Source organism: Oenanthe melanoleuca, chromosome 6 (assembly GCF_029582105.1).
Source record: "Oenanthe melanoleuca isolate GR-GAL-2019-014 chromosome 6, OMel1.0, whole genome shotgun sequence".
NCBI lineage: Eukaryota > Metazoa > Chordata > Aves > Passeriformes > Muscicapidae > Oenanthe > Oenanthe melanoleuca.
The window spans coordinates 6,034,386-6,059,437 of NC_079340.1; the positions used below are offsets into that span (position 1 = coordinate 6,034,386).

The 25,052-nt window shown below is 39.0% G+C and overlaps 1 protein-coding gene across 6 annotated transcripts in view; it reads left to right on the top strand.

Annotated features, from left to right (window-relative positions):
• Window positions 1–25,052, top strand: part of RTKN2 (rhotekin 2) — a 65,948-nt gene that overhangs the window by 35,739 nt on the left and 5,157 nt on the right. For 4 of the 6 annotated variants that reach the window (XM_056494745.1, XM_056494744.1, XM_056494746.1 and 1 more), the window contains 4 exons: window positions 135–266; window positions 8,325–8,490; window positions 10,402–10,509; window positions 12,455–17,218. In XM_056494745.1, the coding sequence (XP_056350720.1) occupies window positions 135–266; window positions 8,325–8,490; window positions 10,402–10,509; window positions 12,455–13,008 (960 nt within the window). In that variant the 3' untranslated portion in view covers window positions 13,009–17,218. Of the gene's footprint in view, window positions 1–134; window positions 267–8,324; window positions 8,491–10,401; window positions 10,510–12,454; window positions 17,219–25,052 lie in introns of those variants that run through there. The other 2 variants (XM_056494747.1, XM_056494749.1) reach the window with 2 other exon arrangements.

Below are 25,052 nucleotides of genomic sequence, written 5' to 3' on the forward strand. Positions count from 1 at the left end.
CAGAAGGTCTTTATTGGAAGAATTAATTTTTTGTGGCTACGTTTTGATCATTCAGGGCTGATATGTGTACACCTTGCAATATGGTTTTGGTTTAGGTTTATGTTTGGCAATTTCTGACTACTTCTCCCCCTTAGCAAATGGTAGGAGGTCTGACGAGCTGGAGGAGGCTGTATTGCGTACTGAGAGGTGGCAAACTCCTTTGTTATTACTCACCAGAAGAAATTGAGGCTAAAGTGGAGCCAGCATTGACAGTTTCCATCAACAAGGTAAAATTGGATGTATGGGGATTTTTTTTTCATTTGTTGGGGTTGAAAATATTTATTTTATTATTTTGGGGTTCTTTTTGGTTTAAGAAATATGTGCAGTCATTTGGGCTCTAAGCTGCTGGTATGCAGAGTGCTTTATAGGTAGAATGAAGGTGGGATGTACTTCAGTGGAATTTGCAGTCCCACAGCAGGAACATAACATGCCTTAGCTGTGGATGTAAATCCCTTCTATTGCATTAGACTGGTTAGTATAGAGGCAAAAAAGAGGGAGTTTTTCTATAGGAAAAGTAATAACTTTTTATATGACATTTCTGTAAGACAGCCCTTGGAAATGTATTGCTTACAGTCCCTTATCAATGCTCTGGTAGACTTTTATCCTTAGTAAGGTGAAATTCTAACAAAAGCTTTTTTGTTGTTATGTTGTTATTTGGCCACAGTCTTAATTAGAAGGAGAAATGGAAAATTTTTTGAAATATTTTAGTGCCTTAAAATAAGCTGCTTTTCTTAATGCTGGTTTTGTCCAGAGCACAATAATTTTGGAAGCTCTGTTCTTCAGGATGACATTATTGCTGTTGTTCATGCCCTGACTGAAAAACCTGAGTTTAAAATGTAGATTTAAAATGGTACTGTTTGGCCAAAGAAACAGTAATTAATCTGAAGTAATATTTAAATTAGTAATGTTATTGTAAGGACATTGAAGAATGCCTTCTAAAATGGCAAGTGTTAGAGAGAACAGATGCTTTCAAAAACTGGTTTTGGTGCAGGCATCAAGAGTGGTTAATATCCCATAAGGATGGGCAGAAGAATTAAATGTTATTTGCAATTGCCATAGCTGGGTTCATCTTACAAAGCAAATAGACACATTTGGAAGCTGTATTAAGCACAGGCCGCTCTGGATTCTGCTGCTGTGTGTGCTCGATGCCAACAATTGTGAGAGAAGCATTTTGGGGCCCAGCCGCTTGTTCAGCTGCTGCACTGTGTTGTGCCAGGCAGGCACGGGGCAGCTGATGGAGCAGTTGCACAGGCAACTTGTGGGAGTTAAAATTAGTTTGTCTGCGGGGCAGGAGGCGGCTTGGCTTCAACTACGTTTCCCTTTAATCAATTCCCTTAACCCAGCTCATTACATGGCTGCACAAATGCTTGTGTGGTGCAAACATGAGGCTCATCTATGACTGGGAACATGAGGGGGCATGGGGTGACAAAGGATGCTTCTTACAGCAGCAGAATCAGCTTTTGATGCCTTGAGTATTCCTTGGAGAGATGACTGCATTCTCGTTCAGAGTGAGACTGCTATAGAACCCAAACATTTAAATGGGTCATAACAATGTGACCTGTTTGTGTTAGGATGGGTTTTTTTAATTGCTAAGACTTATATTGATTCCTTAAATAAAATTACCTCTTTTCTAGTCCTATTTTTTCTTCTAACTGTTCATACATTTACATTAAATAAATATTTATACTGTGATATATATTTAAGTAGGTTTACTTCTTGAGTCAGTTTCAATTTCACTAGACAACCTCTGCCATAATTGTTTTCCAGCTGTTCACAGTATCAGTTAAGAAACGGTAAACTTTAGTAAATTATAGAATGACTAAATCATTCTAAAACATGACAGGAATATTTTTTTGAATTATCCATCAGGCTGCCTCATAGCTTTCCTTGGAGTTCTCTGTTTTTGTCTAAATCCTAATTTTGCTTTTCCTTTTAAAATAACTATATTATACTGACATATTTTGCTCCTTTGAGTAACGAGTGCACTTAGAACCTAAAATCCAGCTTGATAAGCCTTTGCAGAGAGACTGTCCTTACTTTTGCAGAGTATCCTTAAAGCTAACATTTAAAAGGTACATGATTTATGTTTCTTATACAATTTTACAAAAATGTCAGGCTGCTGGAGAATGACTTTGAATTCTTCTTCAATTGAAATTAAGACAAAAAAAGAAAATGCAATTGAAAATATATTTGGATCCTTTACTACTTAAATAGTTTCTCTTGAAAATAAATTAATGCCTGATATTTTTTGATTCCTTTGTTATGAAATTACTCTTACAGATTAAATGAAAGCAGACTAATCATATGGGCTTGTCTGCTACATGTTGTTATAGAAACAGCAGTTTCAAAGTGAAAGTTGATATTGAACATCAACTCTAGACAATCTAACTAAAATCTCTTCAGGTTGCATATATGGCATTTTCATTTGTAATGTGAAACTGATCCTTTACATGTAATTTAAATATACTTTCTGAGAAGTAGTGAAATCATCTGGATTTATGAGAAATTCTCTGGAAAATCTTCACACCAATAGCTGTATTTCCCATTCCCTTTGAATTGAGACTTGAAGCCATTAAGACCGACAAAGTCATTACTTCAACTTTAGATGACTTCACTGCTACTGCTCTTGAGCAAGAATGGTTCTGCCATTCCTATTATGCAAGTGCTACTGTTATTGTTCCAGCTAAATGTGTTTATAACACATTATATTGCACAACTAAGTAGGAAAAGAGAAATGTTATTTTCTGTAGCAAAGAAAATTTACTGGAATCCAATTTGAAGAAATATCCTTTATAGGCTAGTTCCTGCATTTTTTCAAGTTTTCTTTAGTTTGAAATGAAAAATAAAGGCCTTGCCTACACGTGATAACTTAGCATATTGGTGCATGTGCCAGCAATTCACATTAATTACTCAGTGTTTGGAATACATAATCTACTGTGTTTGGTTCATAGATTATAAAACTTTTTTGTGCAATGGGTTCATGAAGCTTGAGGGATTCTGGGATCTTGCTTCAAATTACTGTAATGCCATGATTTCCTTTCTGGCACATTTTGCCCATGCAGTCTTTGTCCCAGGGCCCTGCAGTCAGCAGGCCCAGGGCTGTCTCTGTGCTCATGCTGATTTGCTGAGGGGAGCAGGGTGAGGAGCAAGTGCAAGCTCAGGGTTCATGGGAGCACTGCTCATCAGTGCAGCAGGAGCAGAGGGACAAAATCAATCTGGAGTTACCTTGACTGAAAGCCCTTGGTGGTACAGCCGTTCAGTCTAGGTCAGGTACAGGACTTTGTTGGAAAATGTGGTGATATTGCAGCAGCATAACTTCAAGGGAACCATGCATGTTTCTGGGGAACCAGGCAGTTCATCCTTGGTCTAGAGCAGAGGAATATGGATATCTGTTCTGGACCATGTGAGCTTTTAGGGAGTCAGCAACATGAACAATATTCACTGTATATGTTGGGGAACTCCACCATGGGGAAATGAGATAAGCCCTGAAAATATCTGTGTTCTCTGTAGTAAAGACTTTGACCCACTGATGGCTTGGAAAAGCATGGACTAGTTAAGTGTCTCCAAACGTCTGGCATCTTGTATCCCATTGCTCAGTTTAGTCTTGCAGTTGCTTGAAGGAGGTTGTGGATGCAGGCAGGGGAAGCAGGTAGAACAGCAAGATCCTTGTAGCACACATCCTCAAATTGAGCAGTTTGAAAGCCACTTTGTTTGCTTTCTGATGCTTCACAAAATACTTGCTGGTCATATATTTCTATCTCCTTTTCCATTTTTTCAGCTGCTGAATTGCTCCCAAGATCAATGGCACAGATATCCTAATATTGCTTACGCATGTCATACTCTCACATTGTACTGACCAGCCAGTGGCCGTGAGGATGTTACATTAGTACAAGCTCACAAAACAAGGAAGAGACAAAATATTAGCTGATAGACTTTGGTCTTCTGCATTAATGTATTTGGAAGCCATAGTTTGAAATGTAACCATTTTGCCTTGCTTGCCTAAAACAAACTTAATGGAAATTATTAATATTACAACAGAAACCAATGCATGTACAGATTATACTTGTTTCCAGTGTTGTAATGATTTTCAGTTTGGTTTACTTTTTTGTTTACTTAAAACATGAAGGGAGTTTGTTATATGTGATTTGATTTGTTTAATCTTAAAATAGATACACAGAACTGGGTCTCTAGGTAATTCAATATTATTAAGAACTGTAATTTGTTTTGATGGCCTAAAATGGTCCTTATAACCAGTATTTCTTAGTGTGACTGGCTTATCAGGAAAATGTTGCACCTCAGCAATAAAAAAGTTCTCTCTATCTCTAGCTTAAAATATGAGATTTTGTAGTGGTTTTGGTTCACCAATTAGAGATTTCCTGGCCAATGCACTAATTTATGTGGTGGATTTAATGCTGGCCAAATCGCCAGTGCCAGAATTATTTACTCATTTCCTGCTGTGAGATAAGATTAGAAGGAAGGCAAAGCAGCCTCAAACTTTAAAGTGTATAAAGAAGAGCTTTATTAACAGGACTAAAAGAAAAAAAAAAGTATCAGAATAGAACCTTCAGAACACTTCTCCTCCCCGCTACATCTTCTTTTCTTTCACACTGACAACGTACAGAAACAATCTCTAAAATATTCTTTGTCCAGTTTACTTAGGGAGAGGAGTCTCTCTTGTCATGCTGTGGAGATTTGCCACAAGAAAACAGTTCTCTCTTGACTTTTAATTTTCAGGAATAGCAGCTACCTGGAAATCTGCTATCACAAAGTCTCTCCCATTTTTACAGCCTTCCCACAGCTGCCCTTATGGGCCATGTCAATTTATGGGGTTCTATTTTAAGGATGAGCTGTTAAAAACAAAGGTTCTCTGTCTCTGAGATAATTTCTAGGAACAGAAGTCTTCTTCTTCCCTGGGGGCAAAGGATGTTCATCACTCTTCTCTCTCTCTGTTCAGACTTCTGATGAAATCATAGCTACTTCAGCATCTGCTTGCTTTAGCAAAGATGCCTTTGCTCTTATCTGCAATTTGAATGCTTCAACCACCCCATGCTTTTCAAGTTACAAGGAAAAAGAGTCTGATATATCAATTGTATCTTAACCATAGCCTTACAAGAGGATTTCACTCATAGGTAGGGCATCTTCCCATCATCCCATCTGTGATTTTACTCTTCCTTTTTTACTGACCTCGATGTCTCCATGTTGTTTCCCTGCATGTCTGTCCTTTTACTCTGTCTTTTTCTTTCACTTGAGAGAGAATTGATGTTTGCAGGTTTCATCTATGCACTGAAAGAGTTAATATCCTTGCGTGGGCAGTGGCTGGAGCAGTCACAGTGGAGTATTTCAGGCCGCATTGGGGGTCTGGGCCAGGATAGCAGGGGTCAGGACCAAACAGCAGTGGCTGCTCTGGAGAAGGGTGGCTAGGATCTCGACAGCCAGGCCAGGACTCAGAAACCCGCGGGCCGATGGCTTCCCCTGCCCCTTGCCTGGTGGTTTCTGGTGAAACAGCAGCGGCAGCATTTCAGCCCCACTGGGGCAGTAACCTGGCCCTGCCAGCGCTGCAGCAGAGGCGGGGCCCAGCTTGGCCCGGCTCCACCAGGCCCGCGGGCTGCTCAGGGGCCTGGTCCGGCCAGACTAGTTCCTTGTTGGGACAGTGGAAGCAAGAGAGGGATTCACAGGGATTTTTTGTCTTTACCTGTGTGTTCACAAAGGTGCATCTAACTTTTTCATTGGTGTAACAATGTGTCAATATTAAAAATCAGCCGCTGATTAGTTTTTGTCGAGTCTAAAGGAAGCTGCCAAAGTCCTTATAGGGAATTATTTCCATAACGGTTTCTTTCCTTCCTTACCAAGAAATAAATTAATACAAAACCAGCACAGTTTTCCAGAGAAGTATTATTAGACAAAGAGATTTTATTTGTGGGGAGAAATATAGAATAAGGTTGGTATTTACAAATATCATATATTTTTCCCTTTTAGTCTTTCCCCATCTTCAAGAAACAATCTTTTGTATAAAGAGTATAAAACTGGCTTCAGCTTTCCTAGAAGAGTCACTTGAGTTCAGAATTCAATTGTTTTCCTATTGCCGTCCACCGATTGTTCTGGTCTTTACAACTGCTACAGCAGAGGTGGTTCACTTTTTTTATAAGTCTGGGAAAGATATTATTGCAACATGGTAAACTAAAACACTTTTTGTTGGGTTTTGGGAGTGTTTTTTCTGCTTATTTTAATAACTTTTTATTGCTTTGGGTTTTGTTTTTATTAAGTGGAATTTGGCATGTCATGTAATTCACCCAAGCTTGACAAATTCATCAGCCCATTGCTGTAATGCCATCTTGTATAACTGCTTAAATATTCAAGTATCAGATATAGATTGTTGCTTGAGGATTTATCTCCTTTGAATAATACCACAGTTGTGGGATAAAACCTGCAGCAAACATCATTAAATATGCTTGTGTGTATGGTATGCTTGAAGTTCTTGCCTGTCAAATGTTAATCTATTTGATTTCATTTTTTTGCTGGTATCTATGGTTACCTGAGTTAATGGGATATAGACCACTGATGGATGAATTACTTCATCTCCTATTTTTAGACAGAAGAATTTAAATAAGCATACTCATTAAATATGCTACAAGCATTTGTTGGTATTTCAAATAGTTACTTCAGTAACTATTTGAAATCTGGGGAATGGTCTGTAGAATAACTTTTCTTTTTCTATTCTTTTTCTATTCCTATTGAAATTAGGCTTATCCCCATGAGATCCCATGCATAAACTTAATTTCTGTAGGTGTATATTTAATGTCTTTAGCAGATGTTTGACATTTGGTTGAGTTGAGCAAAAGTGAACTGGTTGTTCTGTTGCCACTGTATTTTGAGGAACCACCTTTGTAGTCAGAATCACTGTCCATCCAGACAGGAGATGTTGGAACACAGCCCTGGCTGTGATTGTCAACTTCCTTCAAATCCTGGGCACTGCCCATGCCAGGAATACCTGTGTGGCAGGGGGGCAGTGCATAGTCTTGCTGTGTGTTAGATGTCCTCATGTATTGCTGGGCTCTGGGGCTGGCCAGCGGCAGGGGGCCTGCTGGCGCCCTGGCACCAAAACTCATTACTCTGCTCTCCTGGATATGCCAGAAATCCTCTGAGGAGCAGTGTTGTAATGGGCTGCTACTTGTTCAGTCAGGTCAAGTTGCATGTGCAAAGGGCTTATGGTTTACTTCTGTAAATAAAGTGATGTTAATTGTTTTAATTTGCTTATCATGTTGTGATGAGTAGCAATATTGACCAGTTGTGTTCTGGAATTCTTTTAGTTGTGTTTTAGCTAGACTTACAACTTTTAGCGTTTTACGCACACAAGAAATCACTGAGTTAGGGATAAGTGGCTTTTTTTATTGTAGTAATGCTATAACAAAGAAGGTAAAGACTCTGAAAATACCACTGGATCTAGTCTGGAGCAATTGAACTATATTCCTGAACAGAAGGAGAAACCTTGCCTCTAACAGTGCTGCTGTGTAATATGAGAGCTTTTCTAATTCTAGCTGAAGAGATTTTATAGACTTGCGTTATACTTCTTAGATATTTATACACATTTAATTATTTCTATATAGCTCTGCCTAATTCAGTTTGAACTAAAATGTCTGTAAATGGAAAATAGGTTTTTTTTTTCTATTAGAGCAAAACCTTGTTTTAGTAGAAGTGTGTGGCTTACTGCTGCAAATGTTCCTTTAAAGATGATTTAGGTAAGTTTATTTTTAGTTTTCCTGTCACTGTTTATTACTGTGGATGTCCTGATGCACAAAGATGAACATTAAATGGATACAAGTTTACAATGCAGTGGGCAAACATTGGCCCACAGAAGTGTAGTAGGAGGTGTAAATAGTAGCTGAAGTAGTGTGGTTGTCCATCTGAATCGTTTGGAGAAAAGGAACTGCTTGCTGTTATTATAGATTATTCGCTAAGCTGCTGTGGAGAAGAGTGAGCAGTGTGAGATGAAGTGGTGAAGGTGGAGGGAGGGGGAACACAGAATTACAGTATATTCTGTAATTCAGAACTGAACTGCGATAATTGTACTTTATTCCCTTTTTTTTTCAAGCTTAATGCCATTTTAATAATTTTATGAGAAAACATTTTTATAATCAGTTCCTGACATTAGTTCATCTCCTGTTTTTTTATTGGGTATTAATCTGAAGTAGACAAAAATCCAAATTCTACCTTCCTTACAATGCCATTGGCCATAAGTTGATGCCAGTGTGAAGCAATAAGTCATTACCAGAGTTTGTTTTTTGTAGGAAACCAGGATTCGAGCTATGGATAAGGACTCCAAGAGAAGCGCTAATAACTTCTCTGTTATCAACCCCGTGTCTGGAGCGGGTCTGATACAACATTTTGCTACTGACAGTAGGGATGAACTTCATAAGTGGATGGAGGCTTTCTGGCAGCACTTTTACGATCTGAGTAAGTAAGCAGGCAGTGCTGGCAGTGTGCCCTCCGAATGGGGCATTATGTAACATCAAAGGGATCTTTGAGCAATTTGAATTGGAATTGCCTCATAAGCCTTTGTTTGCAAGAATGAAAAGAAATATGTTCTCTGGCATAATATTGAGTGGTGGTCTAAGTCGTTGGAAGGCAAATATTTGACTAAGCCAAAGTCCATGTGTTCCTGCAGGGGACCAGAGGCAGAATATATCCATCAATCTCAAAAAGACTTGTTTGTTTAAGCTGTGTTCTAGATAATGTTTTTAAGGACTGATAAATTCTCACCGTCTCTTACTCCTTCCCGCTGTAGTGGGAAGAGTCCACCTCTGCCTGGGCATCCTACCAGTGGTGTGTTGGTTTGGTGAGATCCTGCAAGTATGAAACCTTAGTATGGAAGCCTTAGTAACAAGTGGTGAAGTTGCTGGAATCATGCAGGGCCATGGCTAGGATGCGGATTCAGCCAGCTCTTGGAAGTAATCGAAAGTAAACTTGGGGTTTCCTTGCTCAGCAGTATTACAGATGAACTAAATTACAATTTCTTATAACAGGGATTGCTTGATTCTGTTCTGTAGTTCAAAGGTTTTGGTAGCCCTCATCACATGTGAATATGCTCACCCAGCCACACTTCATCTAGTCAGGCAAATACACACTGCTTACCTGGACCTGGTAAAAGCTATACCTCAGCCTTAGCAACAGCTGATAAAGTTTACCCTGATCCTTTGGCAAACCTCTGGAACTACCCTGGCACAGGGAACTAATTTATCAAACATTGTTGAAGTAGTATATTGTGTTCCTTTTTTATCACCAAATCCTTATTATAAAAACTACATAGATTAATTTGCTTGTGTCTTTTTTCTCTGCTTTCTGCTTGACTCACAGATTTATTGAGAGTAGAGACTATCAGCTTTTATGCTGCTATTGACAAAGTAGACTTGCTTCCTGATAGGCATTTTTATCAGGTCAGAAAACAAAACCAGGTCAATTAATGAAATATCAGTCTTTAGTCAGAGACTAAACCAATAAAATAATTGAATTGAGGTTGTAGAAACTCGGTATTTTAGTCATATTTCCAGTCATTTCTAGCTCTGATTTACAATGAGAAAAAGCACTATCAATTAAAGAAACACACTAAGCAAAAACTAGGGCATCCTCTTTACATTATCTGTAGAGTACGGTAAAAGATCTACTTCTTATTCATTATAAATAGAATACTACCCACAGATTTTTTGAGACATTTTCCTTGGATTCAGAAAAAAAAATGGGTCACTTGGCATTTAAATGCCTTTTTTCTTCCCTGGTTGCAAAATTCTCTTAAAATTAATGTGCTCAGAAAACTTGGAATGATTGGTATGAACAAAGTAATTTTACTGTGTCTTGTTTTCCTTAAGGTCAAAATCTATTAATAGAACAAGAGGTTTCCTTGTCTGCTAAGGGATAAAAGGCAAGTTATCCTCTAGTAAAACAGAATGTTCCTTTGCCATAACATTGTAACATAGATGTATAATATTTGGCTTGCAGGATATTGGAGGTTTTCCCTGATAAATTTATGAAGCTTCCTGAACTTTAAATTTTTTTCTATCTTTTTTTTTCCCCTCAGATTTATACTGTTTGGGAATTTGAAGGCAAATTACAATCTTTAGCCACCATAGTGTAACAGTAATGCTGGGATGCTTAAATTCCAGCTAGGATCTTATGACCTTTGTGCTAAGAGAATGAATACAGAGGTGAAAATACAAATGCATCCTGAGCATTCCTGCTAAACAAAAGTAAATGCTCATTGTTTAGTATTACTTTGGAGATAGTTTCCTGACACAACCTAATAATTTCCATCCATTTTTTTTCCAGGCTGAAGTGTTTAAGTTCCAGTCATTGTTCTCTTTTCTCTCTCAGGCCAGTGGAAGCATTGTTGTGAGGAACTTATGAAAATTGAGATTATGTCACCACGGAAACCACCTTTGTTCTTGACAAAGGAAGCGACCTCCGTCTACCATGATATGAGTAAGTGGGATTTGCCTTTTCAAGTTGCAGAGTAACAGAAACAACATTGTCTGAATTCAGATGGCTTCTGGTGTTGGTTTTGAAACACTGAGTTTTTCAAGGGTAATTCAGAAAATGAAAGAGCAACATAATTTCATACCAAGGAGTTTATATTAAATCTGAATTTGTAATAGTGCAAATAATGAATATATTTTTATACCTTGAGCTAAAAAATCTGCTTCCCTGAACACACTCAAAAAAGCTGTCGCTAAAAATAAACACTCATGGTAAGAGTAGTATATAGTTCAGGAAATGTAAAGGTAAAATAATCCAGTTTGCAAACCAATTGCATGAAATTAATCTGCTGTTCTTATTGCTATTTGAAGGCTAACTTAGCATAACTTACCTAATTTTTTGGTCTTTGGTAATGATGTTGAAAAATATGCTTGGAAAATCTAGCTAGAGTGTATCTGGTACTTGTATTTTTGCAAAGAAAAATGGTATGCAGCAGGATTTTTTTAATAGTTTTGTTGCAGAAATAATATTTGCAGACTAGAAAATGTAGGCAACTTTGTTTTACTGGTCCAATGCAGTATTGACTGAGAGACACTGTACAACTCTAAATGCCTGACTGCTTGCTGCTTGGGATGGAGCTGTGATGGTGCTCAAAATGCCATGTGGGTCACTGAGTTACTATGCATCACAGCATAGTAAACAGATTTTGTCTAAGCTGTGAATGCAGAGCAGAAATGCAGTTAATGAACCACACAGAAGCTACAAAGGTAACATGGTAGCGTAATTCCACTGATATACGTGTACCTCAGTGAGGAGCAGAACACAAACTCCATTTCACTCTTAATAGACCTTTTTTTCCTGGCTTACATATAGTATTTGTAGTACCCTGTACTCAGCACTGGTGAGGCACCTGAAATCCTGTTTTTAGTTCTTGGCCCTTTGTGACAAGAAAGACGTTGAGGGGCTGGAGTGTGTCCGGAGAAGGGCAATGAATCTGGGAAAAGGTCTGGAGCACACATGTGATGAGTGAATGAGGGAGCTGGGGCTGTTTCGCCTGGAGAAAAGGAGGTTCAGGGGGGACCTTATGGCTCTCTACAGCTCCTTGAAAGGAGGGCATAACCAGGGGGGTTCAGTCCCTTTTCTCAAGTAACAAGTGACAGGACAAGAGGAAAAACCTCCAGTTGCCCTGGGCAAGATTTAGATTGGATATTAGGAAGAATTTCGTCACAGAAAGGGTTTTCAAGCAGTGGCAAGTAGGTTGCCCAGGGCAGTGGTGGGGCCACCATTTTGGAGGTATTTGAAAGATGTGCAGATGTGGTGCTTAGGGACATGGGTTGGTGGTGGACTTGGCAGTGCTGGGTAAATGGTTGGAATGGATGATCTTTAAAAGTCTTTTCCAACCTAAACCGTTCTGTGATTCTATTGAAAATCAGATACTGCTGCTGTTTGAGGATTGAGTACTACTGCAATGTACATGGAAAACTCAGTAAGAAGAATAAGAAATGGAGCAAGGCATTCTTAAGGCCATAGGGAAAATTAAACATGTAAAGACGTCCCATTTTCTAAAGACTGGCAGCACAAGAATATTTAGTCACAGACTTTCATGGGCTTCCTGTGAAATGAAATTTTCAAAGCGCTATACAACAGAATGTGTTTAATAACAAATATATACAGGTTTCCCAGTAGTACATTATTTTTTCTTTTATTTGGAAAGAAATATCAGTGCCTACCCTGCTGCCTCAATGTCATGAAAGTAATTCCCTCCTGTTGCCTCAGTTCTCTCTTGGATAGCATATGTAATATTTTCCATTTCATCATTAATTCTCTTCAGTAGTTCAGACTTGGTGAGACATTTTATACGGCTTTGTATTCTGAGCAGTTATAACAGAAAAATAGAAGTAAAATAATTTGTGGTGTTTTAATCTGAGTTAATTGATGTCCCTTAAAACAGGCATTGATTCTCCAGTGAAACTTGAGGGCTTATCTGAAATAATACAAAGGAAAATTGAAGAGAGTGATGGTGAGTTCCTTCTTGGCCAACAAAAAGAGTCTGCATCTGCCCTATGGGCGTCACTCTTTGATGGATCTCATGAGATGACTGTTCAGAAAAATGTACATCTGAACCCAAGAAGAGATACTACAAGTCCTAATGACAGCAGAGGAAAGAAAAGAAGAGCTCCGCCTCCACCCTCTGATCAGTCACCATACAGTGCAAAAACACAGGTAAACACAGAGCAACTGGGCAAGGAAAACTGGAGTAAGCCTGACCACACATCTGCCAGTAGCTCTTCCTCTGAGTCAGTGTTAGTTACAAAAATGCTGCAGCTGCAAACCCCCATTGCTCCTTCTCGCAAAATTGGTCCTTGTGGAAAAAGTGGTTTAGCTGGCCTGGATAATCCCATTTCTCTGATGAGCAAGACCAAGTCTGAAACCAAACCAGTACCAACCCCTAGACAGAAAGGCATTACAGAAATACTAGACCCCAGGTCCTGGTTGCATCCATAGGCATGATATACCATAGAAGAAGTCTTTGGAATTTAAAGTTTCTCAGCCTTCTCTGAATACTCTTCCTTAAAAGTAGATTTTAGCAGATAGCTCAAGTGTTTTCAGTAAGCCAGGGCATTACTGCTAGCTGCAGTCTCAGCTGTATTCATTAGTGCTTGAATCTAAATAATTGCACTAGAATTGAGGGGTTTGTCTCTGTCTGGAGTAAAGGTGCTATTTCTGAAAACAGTACTTTCCTCTTGAAAAAACCACAGTGGTCAGGGTAAACTCAATTGTCCCCACAGCAGGGATGTTACCAGTGCCTCCTACCAGTCCCTCAGCTTAGCCCATTCACAGCTCCTCAAACTACTTAAGTGGGAATTCACACATATTCAGCACAGATCTTGCAAAGCTGATTTTCTGGGGCTCCATGCTTGCTGCATCTTCTCTCTCCCTCACTTTTTAGGAAACACTGATATGGTAATCATGTGTGAAAAGCTTTTGTCCTGTTCTGAATGGCTCTGTAAGTCCATATGGATTTCTGAGGCAGTTCTATTAATTTAGCATGGGATTTCCCAAGTTCCTACTGGTTCATATGCTATTGGAGTGGACTAGGGTTATCTGTCTTTGAGCAATGATATGATCCATCACTGCTGTTTATTTTGTGCTGAGACAAGTGTTTAAAAGCAGTTGCTGGATATGTGCACGTGCTCATCTTATGGTTGTTTTTCCTGACAAATGTGGCTCTGTAACACAGCTCCTTCTTTGTGGAGCCTCTCAGCCGTTCCTGGTAGGGAGCTGATTTGTAAACAGGCAGTGATACTGGTAAGCAAACTGTTTTTTCACCACTTATTCTTTCTGCAATAGCAGAGAATAAGCACTTCAGGTGAAGATACTGAACTTTGATATTCTTTCATCAGATTGTTCACCAGTTCTGTAAGAAGTATGGGTTGTTAGGGTTCTGTGGCACCTACAAAACATCTACTGCATAAGGAAAAGCTGTGCTCTTTTGGATCCACAACTTAAATACCCAACCATTTCCTTGGTTGATGCATTTGTCTCAGATGCTGAAACTTGTCTGCTTGCAGTTTTCCCCCTGGAGTCTTGGTGCTCAGACCAGTGTTGAGAGCGTCATATCAGTAACAGTATACATACAGTTAATTTTTTTTTTTTCCAAAGTGTGGTTGACTCTGGGAGATTTAGCATTTCTCCAGAAGATACTATGAACATGGTTGGTTGGTTGGTTTATTTTATCTAGCTTTTTGTCTTCAGCTAAGCTCTTGGCTGCATAGTTGTAAAGGTATCCACTGAGTTCCCTCAGTAGTTCATTTGGGATGCGGTTGAGAGGCAGGTTTCATTTACAAATCCTTTTGCAGGATTACAGCTCTTTGTTCTAGAATGTCCTTGTTCATTCTTTGTTTAATCACATTCCATTTTCCCTCTGAAACAACCATAATCATTCTTACAATAAATCATGCTGTTACTTAAGTGGGTGGTTTGTGAATGGCTTATAAATAGGAACAGAAAAACTGAAGAAAAACTACATGATTATGTAAATCAGACAGTCGACTAAGTGGACGGTACAATTCTGAACAAGAAATGGGAAAATTGGGGGGAGGGGGAAGCATATTTTCCAAAATGCAGCTGCAATTTATTTAGCTTTAAATCTAGCCTTAAATGTTTCTATGCTCAGAAAGGAAAAAAACACCTTTTCTTGGCAACCCCCCTTTCATTCTGTAGTTATATTTTTAAAAAAATCATAAATGTATAAGGTAAGAATGCACCATAATGAGGTTTTATTTTTAAATTCAACAGGCCATTGAATTTCAACATGCAGTTTCTCTATTAAATTCAGTGGCTTTGTTTTGAGCTGAACATACGTATTTCAGTAAGGCATTTAATATTAATTTGAAGTCTTCAAGTGATGAGAATTCACTCACACCTCCTGTTGCAGTACTTAATTACCCCAGGTACATTTTTCACTTGATTTTCTATTTGCATTTCTAGCTCCACCTTAAGTTATTTTGGTCTTTTTATGCATATGATTGCTTATATTGATCTCTGTAGTATCAGCTTTTCTAATTGCCTGTGCGTAGTTATGAATCATGATTATGTCCCTTTTAACCTTTTCTCTGATGAGATGTACTGAATTCCTCAACTCTCCTATGGCAGTGAATTAATCTTCAAATTCTTGTCTGTATTTCACATGTATAGAAATTTTTGTAAGGGTGACGTCTGAATTAGATGCCACATGTCAATAGTGATCCATCAGGAATGTATAGAGCCATAATGTGATATTCTACTCTGATGAATACCTCCCTCTCTGTCTTTCCTCAAAAATTGCATTATCTTTTTTTTTGTGGAAGCATTTACTTGGATGCTGACTTTTATGGCCAAGTCCTCTTCAGAGTCTTTCTCAAGAATGTGGTACATTATCCTCTTGTTATTTTACCTTATATTTTCTTTGAAATACAGATTGTATTTTACCAGCATTAAAATACTGCTCATGAAGTGATCCAGATTGGTCTGTGTAAGTGACCTGTCCTTATTCTTTACTACTCCAGCAGTCTGCATGTCCTTTGCAAATTTATTGCAAGTGATTTTTACAGTTTATTCTAGGTCATTGATTTTTAAAATTGAATGCAAGGCAAGGTTTGTAGAGAGAGGTGATAAGTTTTTATTACATCAGTGACATGGGTAGGGGGTGAGGAAAAGCAAACAGAGAGGCCATTGAATTTCTTTTATCCCTGAGCCTTTAAAACTTTGAGTAACATGGCAAACAGCCATCTTGCTGAATCCCTATTAATACTGTATCTTGAAATTATTATATTTTAAAGAAAATTACATGTTCATTACATGTTCATCTTGTTTTTAGAAAGTTACTTAGGATTCTTGTTGGTAACACCTCAGTGCAGGTGTCTGCAAGCCGAGCTTAATATATCAAAGAGTAAAATGCAACCTGTTGTTAAAGACCTATTCTCCATGAAGCTGTATTGATATTTTATATCTATCCTTAAATTAGATCATGATATTGCAGTGGCCACCGCTAAGCAAGCAAGGCCATTAATTATTCTATTAATCTACTTCAGAACTATATAATCCCTATTATGAAGAAAGAGTTGGCTTCAGGTTTTAGTATTTATTGTTTCTTCGTCTTTCCTTTTTTCCCCCGCTACTGCATTGCCATTATTGCCTTTGCATCTTCTGTGAAGCAAGTTACTTTAACAGGCTACCAGGACCTACAAAGCTCAACTACACAATAAAGCCAATGACCCTCATGGAACTGCTGCTCCCAGGCAGTAGAGAAGAATGTAATGTTTCACCATCTTAGTGGCTGCATTCAGTCATGAGGATGCTTTAATTGCATGACTTGAAATATTTGTGATCAAAACCTGAAAGTCATTTGGCAGTCTCCTGCTGTGGGATGAGGCTTGGAGGACAACAGAAAGCCTGTGGCTTCTCGCAGCCTTTGTCTCCCATTCCACTGTGTTCACATTTGTGTGGCAAGTTGGAATGCCATCACCTGGCAGGGAAGACTTCTGCCAGGATGAATGGCTAAAACGATCCATTGTAACACTGGGAGGACGTTGGTGGCACCTGCTGAACTACACATGGGATTAGAGACTTTTCTGAGGAACGTGTTAGGCCTACTTTGAAAACTGTACCTGCTTGTTCTCTGCTGGGATTAATTAATGCTGCTTAAAACCAGAATTAAGTGATTGGAAGGAGTCTTGAAGAGGTGCAGAGACAGAAGTCAGCCTGAACTCTTATTTTAGGAAGTACAACTTGAAAGTAATTGCTAGTTCAAACTTGAATATAAATTTCACAGGACACAAACTTCTGAAATATTGACTGAACAAAGACTGTATTTATTAACTTTTTCTATTTACCTAATATCTTCAGCTGTTTACTTGGTCTCGGAATGGTATATGGTACCTTCTGTGGTTTTAAAGGCATTACCTTCAAATGCTTATGTTTTTACTAGTACTGTGATATTTTTTCCCATGGTAATAATACTAATAGTTATTTTATGGTGGCTTCTACATAATTGGAAATACTGCTGTAGTATTCAGAGTTGATTTATAATTAATGCAAACTGCCTGAATAGAAAAATGGAGGTTTGGACATTAATGCATTGTGAAGTGTTAGAACAGAAATTTTATTTTGCTGCTGGCTTGTTGCATTTCTGTTAAAATATGCAAGTGAAATTAAAAATGTTTCTAGAATAAAAGGTTTTTGGTGTAATTTTCTTCAATCTGGAACTACATTAAGCTTTACTCCAGTGTATAAACCATGGGTGATGGCTGCTGTAAAATGAGAGGGCTCAGGAGTAGCTACTATTCCCTCAGACCTGCCATGAATGTACCCCTGTAGGCTCATACTGACAACAGCAAACAGTATTGCCTCAGTTTTCTGACCTGGAGAAAGGGAGGAAAAGCCATTTAACTGGCTTTTAGTTAAATCAAGGCTATCTGCTATACAGTGAATCCACTGGACACGACCCTTTGTGCGTAAGTAAAGTTGGAAATGTTATCTGAGATTCACCTTTTTTCCACAAATGTGCCAAAACATCCTGTTTTAGGTTTCATCTTACTTTCATAGTCATGCAGGAAAACATGCCATGAATCAGATTTACATCTTGCTCTCTGCTTTGTAAGGTGGCTTCATAAATAAGCCACTGACATCCATCAATTAATTAATTAATTAATTAATCCATCCATTAATTGTTTTCCTTTCACAGGCAGCTTTGTGCTGGAGGGGAACACTTATCCACCTCACCAGCTAGAGCTCAGTGTGGCACTGCTAATTTAGAACTAACTGAGCTGCTCAAGTAAAGTGTTCTTTTGACCCAGTTATAAAATTACTGTAATAAATGCAAAAGGAATTGCTAGACAATTTTAGTTTTGGAATAAGAGTCCATGAAACAAAGTGGAATTGACAATTGCAAGGCAAGACCGTGCAGCTGAGCGATTTAATGAAAATTGTGCTGCAGCTAAACCTGCAGTTTGCTTTAATTGATCATGGGAGTATAAGATATGATGATCTCTTCATGTAACCTTTAGCAAATGGGTAAACTGTAAGTGTTCCATATAGGTATTATATACTTACAAAAAAACACAGTTTGTTAGACATCAAAATAAATTGCTTTTTATGAGGAAAGAATAATCTTTCAAGATTTTTATATCAAGATAGCTTTCTAAATGTTTTTATGTACCACCCCAAAGCAAGGAAAATTTATAACAACTAGTGAAGTATCTTTTATTATGTTTTGGCATTTTTTCACATTTCTATAAACTTCTTGCAACATAGTTACAAAAAGATATTTGTAATACACATTATTTCACCTGAAGGGGTTTTTTTTGGCTCTTGTCCAGTGTTAGGTAGTTATACATTTGCAGAAGAAAGTGGTTTCATACACAACCTCTACCCACCCCTTAGTAATTACACTAGTAATTTTAATATGCAGACGTGGGAAGCCTTTTATTCTGTCAAAGTTTCACTTTATGCCTCTGTCTGGACATGAATTCAGAGTGGCAGTTAAAAGTAAATAAAAGTATTCTTTAATTTACTTAAATTTTGGCATCGCTGCTGTCTTGTAGCACTTACAGCTTGATAATATGCCACAAGAGTTTTCTTCCCAAGCTTTAAAATTTGTGTATATTCTTTTGCTAAGAAGGAAAGGGTCAGAACGTGTTCATAACATGCCTTTTTCTGTCACTGACTATAAAAGCGGTTCCAAAATACAAATATCATTGATTAAGTTTTTTCACCCTAAAGGAAAATAGTCCCAGTCTTTTCCATCTTTATTTGGATTATATTTTCCATTTTCTAATTAGTGTCTATTTCAAAATCCCACATGTATTTTGACGATATCTTTCTTGAGCTGCATGCCCAGAGCTGAACACACACTACGCGCTCACGGGCACTTGATTTACAAGAACAGAATGCATTCATTAATATTGCCTCCGTTTTAGCTACTCATTCTGCATTAGCAAAAACCAAATAAAAATATTTCCATCACTCTGTGGCCAAAATGGTGTGTGCCTAACTAAAGATGTAATTTAGGCTAAGGAAAATTGTAGCACTGTTATGGTGACCTTAACATCTCACAAATTTCTCAATAGCAGGAAAAATTGTTATAACTGGCTGGCACGAGCAAGCTGCTTTGTCCCCACAGCATTTGTTTTTCAGATGGCTTCAGCTGCTTTACTTCCTTCGGTTTTGAGTGGTCATTACTCTTCAGTCCAATGTCTATACAAAAGGGTTGAGAGCTTTTGAAATAAACTGAGAGCCATTTAACCGACCTTCCCATGACATGGATGGATCAGCTGGAGTGTCAACTGCCGAAACACTGAGTTTGACACATTCTTAGCCTGTATATTTGGCTGGTAGGAAAATAAAGGGCCTATGGCAACTTTGCCTTTCTTCTGAATCCAGAGCAAGGGACTAGATGTAGAGGATAAGAATGTTCTTCTCATCGCTGTAGCTTTATTGCACAGCATGGGCTACCTGGCATGGGGCAGACCAGCTCTTCAAGCATGGAAGAAACTTTGCTCAAAATGAGTAGAGTCTCAAATTTTATTAACTAAATTGAAAGCTTTTTATTAAGGACAGATCCTAATAATGGTATTCAACGCATGGCTTCAGGACAAATTGGATTTAATACACAATGCCTTTAATATATCAGGATTTTTCTATTATTTTAATGAGTTCATTTGTGTGTCTAATAATACACCATATTTTAGTCATGACCTCATTAGAAAGATTCTTAAACATTTGCTTGATCATTATCCTAAAGAAGAATAAAGGTCTGCTGTCTTGGGAGCACCTCAGGTTTAACCCAGCTCATGCAATAGCCACTTGAGCCTACAGCCTGATGTACACTTTTCTGTTCATTCATTTAAAATAATTGTATAATTCCTTGGCAAATAAAGTTAGTGATTTCTAAGCATTAATATGTAACCTGCTATTTACATTTTTCATAAGGATAAACCAGAACACATGAGTCTTCAGCTACTCTACACCTTACTAGAATGATTAATACAAACTTTAGCAACAACTTGTTTACTTGCTTTTTTCTACATTTCCTTTGGCAGGGCAAATTCTGTCAACCGTACCTGCAAAAAAAAATTTTTTAAAAAGGGAAAAGGAAAAGATAGAGCCAATTATTTAGTTAGACTCCTTCTGTCTCATGTTGAAGCATTAGAGAGCCAAGGGCTTGCTGCAGAAACAATTATTTGAATCAGGATATATACAAGGGTATAAATTCAATTTGGTCTCTCACTGATATTAAACAAGAGTCAAGGAAGGGTCCACAGCTTCTCCGCCCTTCACTTAAATATGAACCATTGTGACAGAAGTTTCCATCACACTTTTTGAGGCATTAGTCCTTAGGCATGCTAGGTTTGATCAAACAGTGCCATGTTCATGACTGACTTCAATACTGCCATCCTCACAGAACCTCTGAACTTGGGGCATGCAGGAAAGGGAAAATAATTCTATTTCTCCCCATTTATAGAGAGATGATGCTAACAAACTGTTAGCAACTTTTCATATAAGAACAGGGCAGTTTTGAAAAGCTGACTGTGTTACTAATGGGATGTGATCAAAAAGCCCAATCAGGATGTTTTCTGAGAAGCCACCTGACATTATCACTGCCCTTCAGCTTACTGGGCAATTTTTTCAGCTTTTTATAGTAACATGATAGTCAGAGAAGATATTGTTTGGTCCTTGTACTTCACTTTTGAAGCCCTCTACTATAGAGAATTTTGCATCTTTAAGCTTTCCTTCCCTTTCCAGTGACACTGTAGGAATTAGTCTTATCTGGCAGAAACGTATTTCATCTCAGCTGACTTGCAAAGTGCACAAGGTTACAGCTGTTGAAAGAAGAAAGCATGGCTTGGGATTGGCCAGCGTGTTGCAGGCTGTGACTTGTCCATGGAGTAGTTTGGGACTGTCTCTCATGTGAGACACTCTGGTCCTCCTCATGCTGATGAAGGAGCAGCAGTCACAAAGGAGCTGAAGAGAACAGAAAACCCTTTCCAGTTGATGTTTTCAGTGTGTTCATCAAGCTTTAGCAGCAATCCCACTATTTTCTACAATGCTCTAGTCCCAGCAAAGCACTGATCTTGCACACTCAAGATACAAAACTCTCCTGACGCCCTCCTGGGCATTTGTCAAGGTGTGAATGGCTTTCCCCAGCACCAAGGTGCACCAAGACAATTTTGCCCAGACAGGTCCAGAGTCAAGATCCCCACATGCCTTGTTCTGCTTTTTATCCCAGTCCAGTGCAATCACAGCAGTTCCCACTGGGAGAAAGTGCTTAGTAATCATGAAGCCTCACAGTACCCTTTGGGTTAATTATTTTTATGGCAGGAGAAGTGATCCACAGAGGTTGCACATATGAGATAGCCACGTATCAGCCTTTATAGACCTGATTATTCTTCGTTTTTTTGGCCCATTTTAGCAGCATCCTGATCCTATAATAAAATTATATGTGTAAGTTCTGATTTTGATAAACTAAACATAAAAGAACGAACAAGCAAATTAGCTTTTCCACAGCCGCCTCCTCCTCTGAGTGCAGTGTTTGAAGGTCCTCATGGAGTGCTCCGTGGAGCAGGGCTGCAGCTTACCAAGCCTGAGTCCCTCCTGGTACTCTCATTCACACATTCTGTCAAACAACATTTTCTTTGGTTTTTCATCAAGATCTTGACTGAGATCTTCCCAGCAATTAATTCAGTGCTCCATGATTGCAGCTGCTGAATAATTGTTTGTTAGCATATTTTTTTTTCCCAGGCAAGCAATGTAAAATAGTTGCTCCCCTCAATAAACAAGTTGTCAAATGTGATTAGTTAATGGACCTGTAATCATGCGATAGCATAAAGGTAAGGATGTGGTAAGTGTGATGTGAAAATGCATATTTAAATTAAAGCTATAGAGGAACATTTTCCCATAGGAACTCTTCCTATTGATGATGAAATAGACAATTTACCATTCATAATGATTAACTTTAGGTCATTAATTAAAGAAAACAAGAGATTAGTCATCAAGCATTTCAAATTAAGAGGCATTGATTGTTTGAGTTACTTTTAAGTCTGGCTGGGAGACCAGGTTAGTGCCCAGATCCCCATGCCTGAGCCAACCTTCCCATATAAACTGGAGAAGTAAAAGCCTTTTAAAATTAAGGTCAAAAATGTACTAGCTAATATTAAGCTCTCGGAGCCTGAAATGTGATCCTATGTTCCTATTCACCAGCCCTGTAATTTGCCATTCTGTTCCTGGTCAGACACATTAAGAGGCAGAAATGGAGCACACAGGCTCCTTGGCTTGTGGGGAAGAGGGAATGTCATTTTTTGGCAAATGAATGCTAAATTCCAATCTAAATGCAGTTACATAGAGTATGTATTATAGCTCAAAAATCTAATTAGCTCATTTTTATCTCTAAATAATAAATCTTTCTTTTTGCCCGCCCTTTAGAAGAAATCTGAGACAATCCTACAGTGGAATCTGTAGAAAGCAGAAGCCGTGTGCAAAAGAATCTTGCAAGGTTGGGGGTTTTTCCTTCCACCCTCCCTTGGGAAATGTACATTCAGTGGTATCGTTTCCTAAAAGACTTTTCCTTGACAGAAAAAGCAAATACTTTTATTTTTGTTTTCATTAAAAGCTGTATCTATTACAGGAATTTAATTCTCCATTTGGGAATTATAAGCAGTAATACTATAATAATAGTTGTTGGTTACCACATGCTTATTTTAGACTATTCCAGGCAGCTGCCTTCTGCTTTTTGTGCAATCTGTTAGCATTAGGCTCCAATATAAAATGAAATTACTCTGAACTGTCTGCCAGGTTTTTCTATTCTTTTAAAATCAAGTAGCTGTTACTTACATTATGTAATAGCAACAGGGGTAATGTAATTACTAAGTCACATAGGAAAAATAAGACTTCAGCCTTCAACCCTCAGGTAATTAACCACCTAACTACTGTTGAAAAGATGATCAGGTACAAAATTCTGAGACAATGGACCTGTGAAGGCTACTGCACCAATGATGCACTGCATGGTCACAGGCTGTGGGGTCACTGTTGCTTGTAGCCAAAACCTGGGTTTTTGTTTGCTTTATGGAGGGCACTGGAAGCAAAGCTTTCATGAGTAAAGTGTTGGAGCATCTCCTCTGATGTGTCCCAGGATGAGCTCCCTGCACACTGCCAGTCCTCACATCCCTCTGGCACATGTACCCAAAGGCAGTAATTCAGGAGGGGGCTGACACTCTACTTGTCCCTGGATCTGCAGACAGAGTGGGACCGGGATCCTTGTCCCAGGGTTGGCTGTGGTCCATATACCCCCATGCAGCCTTGCCCCCACCATTTAGGGTGCCCTTTTACCATAAGGAATAATGGGTTTCTGCAGGATTCCAGCTTCATGCTCCTTCCCTTCACGAGTTGAGCATTTGACCAGGACTACAGGCTACCACATAAGTGTTAGTTAAAGGAGGTTCATAAATAAAATTGTTTGCTGAGAAAGCTGGCCTTTGCCAACCATAGATCCTAATACTGAGGCAGCTGCCTTTTAAAAAAGTAGTAGAATATTATTTCTATTGACATTTTGGCTGTTCAGTCCAGTAGGTCACATTTTGGAGGCTTCTCTTCAACAAGACTATTTTGTCATGGAAGTTGAGTCCCATGAATAAGGGGATTTTAGACACAACCCCGCAAGTTGCCAGTTTAGAGCGAAACTGTCTGTGCTTCAGTGTTAGCACAGTTGTAACTTTACCCCAGATTTTGTTCCCTCCAGGTTCATCTCCTTTGTGGGTTACTTCAGGGCCTCTCCCATGCCACTTCTTCCCCTTGGATGGCTCCAAGAGTCGCAACGGGCTCCTCTTATTCCCTCTGCCTCCCCTTCACACCTCAACTTTTCCTGGTGTAGTAACTAAGGACAATAGTTTCCTAAGAGAGTAGTGGACCTTTTAGAAGTGATCAAGGTAGTTGGAAGATAGATCATACACATAAAACCGTGGTTGCAGTGCTGTAGCAGCTGGAGGATGACATAGATTGCCAAATGTCACGAAGTTTACGATAGTATCTCCCAAGCCAGTGAGACAAGGGTTAGGACCGGGCTCCAGATAGCTGCACTGCTGACAAAGAGCATCCAAGCTTTCTTGGAAGGCTATACACTGGATCACGTGGGTGCACCCCTTCTTTACCCACACTTTGGTCAAGAGACATCCTCATCCTTCTTAGTAAGCAACTGGTGTGGTTCACTGGTTCTGCCAAGCAGAACTTTTTAATTCTCCCTCGCTGGAGAGAGGAACTTCAAAAGAAGAAAATGATTAATGGAGTAAGAAAACAAACAAAATTTTAAAAGGGATAATAAAAACCCTCAATGAAAGTGAAATTATCAAGATTTATGAGAATTCTATGAGTTCCTCACAGTTGTTCAAAGCGAGATTGCATTAAGCTGCAGCACACCTCACTCTGCACATCCTTTAATGAGAATGGCCGTGTTTACACTTTCATTTACACCACCTCTATGTCTGCAGGCTCCAGGTGAGGCCTGTTCACACACACACACACACACACACACACACACACACACACACATGTATGGAGCAAAGAGAAAGTGGGGAAGCCAGGCCTGTGTAACTCGGGACCAGCTGGAGGGGTTCGGGTGTGAGAGGTGGGTCCTGCCTGCAGCACAGCTTGGAGGGACCATGCAGGGCAGCAGCATCCAGCACAGGGACAGCCAGCAAGTGGGGACATGTACCAGTGTACTACAGTGAGGTTTGTTTTTTTGCAACTCCAGGAGCACAGCAATTGGAAAAATCCAAGTTTTCCTGGGAAGGTTGACCAGTTCGCAGTCAGCAGTGTTCACTGTAGCCCTGGTGAGGTTTTTTCCATCCCCTCCCAGTTTTCAGGGAAATCTATTAAATGTCTCTGATCAGGTTTTTCACTATGGCTGGGAATAGGTGGTCTTCCTATGCTCCTGCAGAGGCAGGAGCCAAACTGCACTGAGGGTGCCTCCAAGCTGCCTGAAATTAGACATCATTGGAAGACCTTCGCAAATCTTTCTC